We start from the raw sequence: 8,700 nt of genomic DNA, 5'->3' as shown, positions 1-8,700 counted from the left end.
GAAAGTGCTACAACTGAAACTTAACCAACGGAGGAGTGACGTTTTGGGCTTGGGCTTGGACTTGGAGTGCAACTCAACCACAAGTATCTCTTTGTATGACACAAGGTAAGAGTGTGTGAACAGCTAATTACTACAAAAAGTAGTTCAAGGCCAGACAGATTTGTTCTGTAAAGGACACTTAGTCAGATATCGTGAGCAACAGTAACAATAACTATAACGACAAAAGTGTAAGTAACCACTGCGGTATTGTACATAGCTGCATAATTAAACAGCCTAAAACAGACACAGTCAGGTCAGGGCATAAGGAAGTGAGCAATCAAGCGCTCGGGACGTGCCAGGAGAATTAACATGCAGGTATGTCTTACTACACTGTAACTTGCATACAAAATGAGAAAATGTGCAAATCTGTTGTGTGTGTGTGTGCATGTGCGTATATGTGCAACTATTGTTTTGTAATTTTTTAAAGGAAACAAGCATTGCTTGCACAATTTGTAGGCTATATTTTTTTCATGCATACAAAATGAGATCATGTACACGTGTGAATCTGTTAGGTTTGTGTGTGTGTCTTTATGTGTGGATTTTTTTTAATCTAAATATAAAGCATTGCTTAAACAATTTACATTCGATCAAAATTGGGGAGATATGATCAACAACAAATGAAGTTCTGGACTGCAGCCCTCTCTTACTGATTTTTTTTCTTTTTGAAATATTAAAGGCGAGTGAATCCATGGGGGTGGACAAGGATGATCAAGAGAGTGTAAAGGGTGAGTATGAGTCCAATTTAGACTGGGTTAAAGGAGAATTCCTGCCAATTTCAATATGCTGTTGTATTGCTCACGTTACCCTTGACTTACTTGAGTACCCGGTGATGCTGCATTAGGCCTACTCCAAATATTTTCCCAAAAGGTATCGCTGTTTGCTAGTTGTCTGCTGATGTTGCGTAAGCTTTTGGATGTTTTTGGGAATAAATGAAAAGGTTTTTTTGAAATGTAAACAAACACCTGTCGCCATTACAATGACCAGGGTTCCGTTTCTCGAAAGCGTCTTTGCTATCGTCGTTAGCAAAGTCCTTCGTATGAGCGACTCAACTCTCTCTCGACAGTGACACTCACCACTAAATCCAAGGGAATGGTAAGACGGTCTTAAGACGGTCTTAAGACGGTTAGCAACGACAAGAATCGAGAAACGGACCCCTGGATCTAAGGCTGAAGAAAAATAATAATAATCTCACGTACTGACAAGTCCAGGGTAGTGTGAGAATTACAACTGTTGAAATTGGCTGGAGTTATCCTTTAATGCTGACAGAGAGAGGAGGAAGAAGATGAATATGATGCAGGCAGTGTCAGATGATTTATTTATCATCGTCCAAGACATTGCCTCATTGTTTTAGTGGTGGTGGTTGCAAATTCAAAACCAGAGTTTATTCCACATTGTAATAATCTAGCCAAACAACAAGCTCTTGTTTGTTGCAAGTAACTCCATCAAAAAATGGACTAAAAAAAACATAGAGAGGGTGATGTAGGATAATGATGTAGGACACAAAGCTCATTTGACACAACGGAAAAGAGATACTGTCGTACCTAGTGAGAGGAATAATACCAAACATATTGTAGGTATTAACACAATAACAGTATTGTGTCAATTAATTTAATCCAGCTTTTATTAAGTTATGAGAGCAACATTTTTTGGAACCATGTTTTCATAGTGAACTATGTTCTTAGTAAGTCTTTGTTCTTTTAAGTACGTGCCTGTAGCCAGTCCTCGACGTGGTTCGTACTATTGAGCCTGATTTTTCCTGATTGTCCTGATTGTTTTTAAAGGTGTGTCCCCGAGAAAAACAAGAACAACCAAAAAAACATTCGAAACCAAATGAAAGATGTCATTGCACACAAGCAAAAAGGTCGATACAATTTGAAATGTCCAGGATTTTTGTCAGACAGAGGTGGCAACGGTTGAAGTTAGAAATGTCCAAGCCCTTCCACATTTTGGCTACAATACACTTCCGCTACAGTAATACATACAGTATCCAAGGGTAATTGCGCAAAATAAAACAATTGTTTCTGCACATTAAAACACAGATTAGAGATCAGAAGAAGACAGCTCAGTATGGAAACATAGTGGACTGTTCCTGTAATCTTTTTGGTTTAGAGGTCACGATGTGCTCTTAACCCAGCAATACTCCAGCTGCTTGGGTTAACCCATTTTAGCCTGATGACTCGTATATGTTGTTTGACCTTTGGTGCCTGGAGACATACACTATCCGCTGCATTCAGGCTCTTGAGATTTCAGCTTCTTTAATAAAATTGTGAGTATGTTACAGCTGAATGAGCACATTCTAATGCAAGATGAGGGTCTTATGGTTTACATGCAACTTATTTCATGTTTTTACATGGATCAGAGGCTAAGATACGTATTTAGGTTTTTACATGCTGAGGGCAACTTTCCCAACAAGGGCTTGGGCATCCAGCAGGCATTTTTTGCAGGTGCCTTAGGCATCAATGGGATAAGGTGCTCTTTTGGTTCAAGTCCAATATGCCCATAACTCCTTGATTAAAATGTCTTTTAAAAATCCATTCATACTACCATTGGCTTTATTCAGGGCATAGCATTACCAAAAAAAACCTTTTTCTTGGAGGTGACTGTATTTTCCTTCATTTCTGAGGCAGTTGAGCTCTTGTTTAGTTGTTGTTTACCCTCCACATGCCTGTTCACATTCTACACCTGTGCTCCGCAACAATGGCATTCGTGACGTGTGCTAATCCATTTCACAACAATGGCCTATTTGTGTAAAGGTGTCCATCAAGTTCAGCGGAACTCAGAGAAACAATGTTGCATACAAACTGGGGTTACATCAAAGCACTAACCATGCATGAACAACATGGAGCATTGCCTAAGTGGAAAAACCAGGTTGAGGTTGACGATTTCATTTATTATTAAATGTTAAATGTTTCATTAAAATGTTATCAATATCTCAATGTCAATATAATGAATTCTACTCTTCGGTCAGTGTACCCAGGGATGCTGACAGCTTTTTGCTGGGCCCAGGACAAAGTCATCTGAAAGGCCCCCTAACAATAGATGCAATGTAATGGGGACCCAATTCTGGGCCCTTTGTCTCCCTCGTCCCGGAGACAACATACCAGTTTGTCTCGCCCTGTCGGCGGGCCTGAGTGTAGCTGTAGTGTTTTCAGAGCTTATTATATGAAATTCTGTGCAAATGTTGTAAGAGCTGAATAGAGTTGATATTGACTAGCAGAATTTAACACGAGATTTTGATTCCACTGTTAGAGTATGCTGACCCTCCACAGTGTTGAAAATACTCTACCTGGATTTAGATACATGTATGTTTACTTTGAAATAGTGACTCCCCATTTTTTAGTCTGTGTACTGTTGCTCATTCCAAATTATCCTCTCCGCCACTGACCCTATCACAGGTGCGCAGCTGGTGAAGCACTTTCGGGCAGAGCTGACAGAGCGGGTCAAGGAGACACGGCGCATCGCCAAGGCGCTCCTGGCACAAGGCCTGATGGGTAGTGAGGGGTACAAGACTGTGGTGGGAGGGTCCAGTGGCCGGGAGCGAATGACGGGGATCCTGGCAGCGGTGGAGGAAGGGGGAACACGGCACTTGGCTGCCCTCTACAGGCTACTGCTAGAACATGCACCCCACATGATGCAGGATATTGGTAAGGCTGACATACTTTACACAAATACAAGACAAGGCAAGGCATGTTTATTTGGACAGCGCATTTCATACATAAATGCAATAATAGAAATAGAGGAACAAGAGTCAGAATATTAAAATGTTAGAGAAGACAGACGAACACACACACATACACACACGCGCACACACACACACACACACACACACACACACACACACACACACACACACACACACACACACACACACACACATACACACACGCGCACACACACACACACACACACACACATTTATTTATTTCATGTAGCCTACATGGTTTGTGGAACATGGCATATGGCGTGTGTGTATGCAGGGTTTATTTACTTTTATCTGCTCTATTGCTCCTCTAGAATGTGCTCAGTTCCTCTGTACCGTGAAAGAGAGCCTTCTCCATCGCCTGACACGGCCAGAGGCAGTGGCCAATCGCCTGCTGGAGGAGGGGCTACTGAGCGAGACGGCGTACTTCAGCGTCATCGAGGCCAAAGGGTCAGAGAAGAGGACCCAGATCCTGTGGACGGGACTTGAAGAAGGCGGGACCACAACAAAGGCGGGATTCTATCGCTCTCTACTCCACTGTCAGCCACTGCTGTACAGAGAACTGGGTGAGTGGCCTCAGCCAATCAGAAAGCTGTCCGAGACACTTTTACCTGGGTATGTAAAGCTGCATGAGAGGCCTATAGCTTTGGTTTGATTGAGCAAGGAATCTACTGTACAAATCTCTTCTATTGGCAAGTTTAGGGTTACATGCCCACCACCCCCACCAAGAGTGAAATAAATGAGATTGTTTGATTTGAACACAGGTTGTTTAAAACAAGGTTGTTTTGTCACTTAACATTTGGAGTAAAACATACCCCTACCAATAGTGTACAATGTCTTCATTCCCTTATCAAAACAAAGGCTCATAATGTAAGTGGATGGTCCACCGTCCCACCCCAATAGTCGGTGAAAAGACTTTACACTGCAGTGCTACTACTGTGACACAGAGCTTTAACGAGTTATGCATTAGTATTGATAATTGCCATTCTGATATACCATACTACTCATAGCAGGGCCTTGTCAAAAGAGTTAACGATCACTTATGTCATATGATGCAGCACTGGGAACCCACTCAGCGCAGTTGCCGGCCCATTCCCAAGCTCAACACCTGTATTCCTCTTCTTCTTCTTGTCCTCACAGAGATCGAGCGCTTGATGTGTATGTGTGGCATGACTGGCGGGAACAAGGCGAACGGATGGGACAGACGGATGGAGGAGATGCGGAAAGAGGAGAAGAAACTCCTGCTGGCCAGACAACAGCTGCAGAGAGAGAGGGACGAGCTGGCGCGTGCGAAGGCGGAGGTAGAGAAAGCGAGGGAAGAGATAGAGAAAGAGAGGAAACAGCTGGAGGCAATGAAAGGCAAGCTAATAGATGAAATTATGTCAGAGGCTGAAGGACAAAAAGAAAGGAATCAAAGAAAAAGAGAGATGGTGGAGCAGGAGAAGGAGGAGAAGAAGTAGCCAGTTCAATGTTTAACTGCTTTTGTGTTTTGCCAATTTAATTTAATGGTCCACATTTTTATTTGTACATTTTTGTACATATTTTAGTGAAAGTTAAGTTTGAAGTATTTGTAGGTGGCAGTTTACAGTTTATTGTACAGTTTACATTTTCTAATGGAATGTAATATCATATAATAGTAGGCCTATATGTTGATATTAAGAGTATCATTACACAAGAGATCACTATTTTTGAACATCAGCAACCAATCTCAACAAACACTTGGTAAATAATGTAACGTGACACATAAAATATATGGAATATATTCTGCTAACAATTTTGTGTTGTCAAATCCACATTTACTACTGTATGTTGTCCGTAGTTAGGGTTAAAAAACTGAGTGTTTCAACAACCAAAATGTATGTTTCTTTTAATGTTGACTGTTGTCTTGAAGCACTTTGTCATTTTGTCAAACAAAATGTGTTTACCTTTTATATTAATGCATTTTAAAAGTTATATGCAATATTCAAGCAATATTACTGGAATAGAGTATGTCTTAATGTGCTTATTTGTGAATTTGAAAATAAACAAAATGAATATAAATTCATACAAAAGGGAGTTCCCACTGAATTCTTTTTTCAACTCTTCCAATGAGGTTATGTTTTTCGTTGTTGTTGTTGTTTTATGCTGTGGTATTTGAAGTTATGTTTTGAGCCTGTCCATTACATGAAATGAACACGATTACTAACCATTTACGGAATGGTTATAGCATATAATGTCATATAGGGTGAAATAGGGGTCATGCTGCATGCTTGCATACTCACCTGTTCATGGGGTTAAGATTCAAGTAGGCTATTTTCTAGATAAGGAAAGAAGCTTTTCTGTTGTCTTTCTGTCTTTGCCTTATGACAGCATAGTGTCCTTCCAGACCCCAAAGCAGTTCATGGTTTGGATATGAATGGTCTCTGGTATTTTTTCCTTAACTGCCCTTGTGTAGCTACACTTCAATGCAAGGAAGGTACAAAAGGTCGCAAGGTTAAAAAAAAAAAGAAGAAAAAAGACAAAGTCAATTCCATTTTGTCTTTGCTGCCCTCCATGGGCCGTAGTGTTTATTACAGATATTTACCATTAGGCCTATTTTTCTGACATTGAAAAAGGTTGCACTAATTTACTGTATAATATTGGGCGCACATGAAAGTGATTTCTTTAATCATACATATTTCAGCGCTCAAAAACTCAAAAAATGTGTTTTTACTGCATCCACTCATGTCGTCATGAATATCACATGTAGGCCTAATGTGTGTCCTTATGGGGTGATGATTGCTGATTGTAAAGTATGTAAGTATGAAAGGAGTTTGCTAATGTGATGAGGAAGTGCACATAGTATGTGGCAATTGATTTCAGTATTTTGAATGACAGTGTGTTCCATGAGAAAATAATGAGGTGTTGTTGAGGTGCAGTGTGATAATGCAATCCTACAGGCTATACGGTAAGTCCATGGGATCCAGGCTCAATTCCAGCCTGGGTCATTTCCCAATCATACTCTATCTTTCTCTCCTGATCATTTCCATTTCACACTTTCATAAGGGCTGGAAAGCCCTAGTATGGCGTTTAAAAAGATGATCAATAATATAAGCCAACGGTACTTGTTGCTCTTGATAAGGACAGGGGTGTCAAATTTAAAACCTGGGGGCCAGATTTGGCCTGTCACGTGGTTCAATCCGGCCCCAGAATGCCAAAATAAGAAGCAAATCTCTTGCCCATTCCAAACTTTGCTGCAGTGAGATTTAAGGTTCTCAAATACTTAAGTCTTTTTTGGTTGCCATTTACAGTCCATGCTCCTGCCGGGTGTTATCCACCTTGAGATGATTAATCAGCAATGTGATTCCAACAGGAAGCAGACATTTCGCAATTTCATACAGGTCCGGTCCAATTGAGATCAAATAAGCTGTATTTGGCCCCTAAACTGAAATGTGTTTTACACCCCTGTAGTAGCATATTGTGCTGCACTTCTTATCGATCTGTCAATGAAGACCACACAGTCCTAATGAAAAGGCTTTTTTTACGATAACTTTAGACCAAATCATGTGTGCTAAAACTTTACTAAAGGTAAAGCATATGAACTGATAAGCCTTTGGCAGCAACTCCTTTCCCCACAGAGGCATCATAATTCATTCTTTTGGCATAAGTCTGTTCAAGTGATATCTGGAAAATATGTGAGTCACTGAAAACAAGAACATCTTTCCCTGTTAATCAGTGGGAGTAAGTTGTCCTATTTACCAGCCAAAAGGAGGGAGCACATGGTCACTTAGGTTGTCTTAACTTTGAGCCCCACTGCATTTGAATATGAAATCAAATTAAAGCGTTTGCTGTTTTTGGCTAAAGAGTGTAATAGGGAAATCTAGGCCAATAATAAAATGGAACCAAGGCATTTTAGAGAATTTATGACTGAATGATAGTCGAATTTCAGCATTTCCCCAATAAAATGGTGTGTTGTACTATGAAGAAGCATTAGATTGTAGAAAAAGATAAAGACAGATGTCATCTAGGTTAATAGGCTATTTAGATTAATAATATTATGTCCTTGGTGGCTAACATTAAAATCATGATCGCAAACGTTGCAAAATATGCGGGCGACCACCGTTTCATCAGCTGTTCACTCCGACTGGTGCCTCGGAAAGTTTTGCCGCTAACTAGCCGCTTGAATTAGCGCGCTGATTGGTCAATGCTTCCCCCAACACAGTTGCCGGCCAATGGGAACTTCAGGCAGAGGCAGACCAAGAAAAGATCAATAGAATGTCGCTCAACCGTAATGCCTAATGTCTGTAAAACTAGCAGAGATTCTATGAGAAGTTTATCGTATCCAGTCTATCTGTCTGTAGTCTGTCTCCGTCTGCCTACCCCCCCCCCCCCAAAAAAAACTCTTCGGATCTACACGATTCACGTAAGTGACCTATTTTGAGATCAAAACGGCGAAAAACGGCAATCTATCTTTAACCCTTTGGAGTCTAACGGGTCACCGGTGACCCATTTTGACACTTCAAAAACACATCTGTGAGTTTTTGTCATTCAAACATATAAGTGACACCATTAAAAACCTTGAAACTTCTAGTTATCAAATATATATTGACAATTATCACATGGAAAGCGACAGGGGGTGGGGGCCATCAGAGGTGTTATAGGTCCATCTAATTAGTGGGGAGAAGGTTGCAGGTGACATAGACCCTCTCACGCAGATGGAAGCTGTTTCAGACAACCTCCCGATCAACACTGGGCCTTGCAAGAGAAACAAGAACTGTTATGCATACAGCCAATTCAGGCAAAAACATATTTTACAGACAAATAACATTCCTGGTAATCTAGTGAAATGGGCGGATTACTTGCAAAAGCATGGCCTATGTGGGAGAACCAAAGTGCAGTCATTTTTCACTCGGTCAGATGAAGAACGAGTCAAAGCCATTTGCCGTGGAAATGGAAAGAAAGTCAAGAATAACCTCTGCCTGAGTGATTCATATTTTAATTTC

General features: G+C 40.8%; 1 protein-coding gene across 4 annotated transcripts in view; it reads left to right on the top strand.

Moving 5' to 3' along the window:
- Positions 1–5,701, top strand: part of LOC134437753 (uncharacterized) — a 5,753-nt gene extending 52 nt beyond the window's left edge. Inside the window, exons 1-5 of one of the 4 annotated variants that reach the window (XM_063187283.1) lie at positions 1–105; positions 716–764; positions 3,435–3,683; positions 4,054–4,305; positions 4,880–5,701. The exon at positions 1–105 is cut by the window's left edge and continues 52 nt beyond it. In XM_063187283.1, coding sequence (XP_063043353.1) covers positions 728–764; positions 3,435–3,683; positions 4,054–4,305; positions 4,880–5,199 — 858 coding nt within the window. In that variant the 5' untranslated portion in view covers positions 1–105; positions 716–727 and the 3' untranslated portion in view covers positions 5,200–5,701. Of the gene's footprint in view, positions 106–703; positions 765–2,698; positions 2,914–3,434; positions 3,684–4,053; positions 4,306–4,879 lie in introns of those variants that run through there. The other 3 variants (XM_063187282.1, XM_063187284.1, XM_063187285.1) reach the window with 3 other exon arrangements.
- Positions 5,702–8,700: the final 2,999 nt, after the last annotated feature.

Source organism: Engraulis encrasicolus, chromosome 21 (assembly GCF_034702125.1).
Source record: "Engraulis encrasicolus isolate BLACKSEA-1 chromosome 21, IST_EnEncr_1.0, whole genome shotgun sequence".
NCBI lineage: Eukaryota > Metazoa > Chordata > Actinopteri > Clupeiformes > Engraulidae > Engraulis > Engraulis encrasicolus.
Note: the sequence above shows the minus strand (reverse complement) of the source record. Positions and strands in the feature narration are given on the sequence as shown.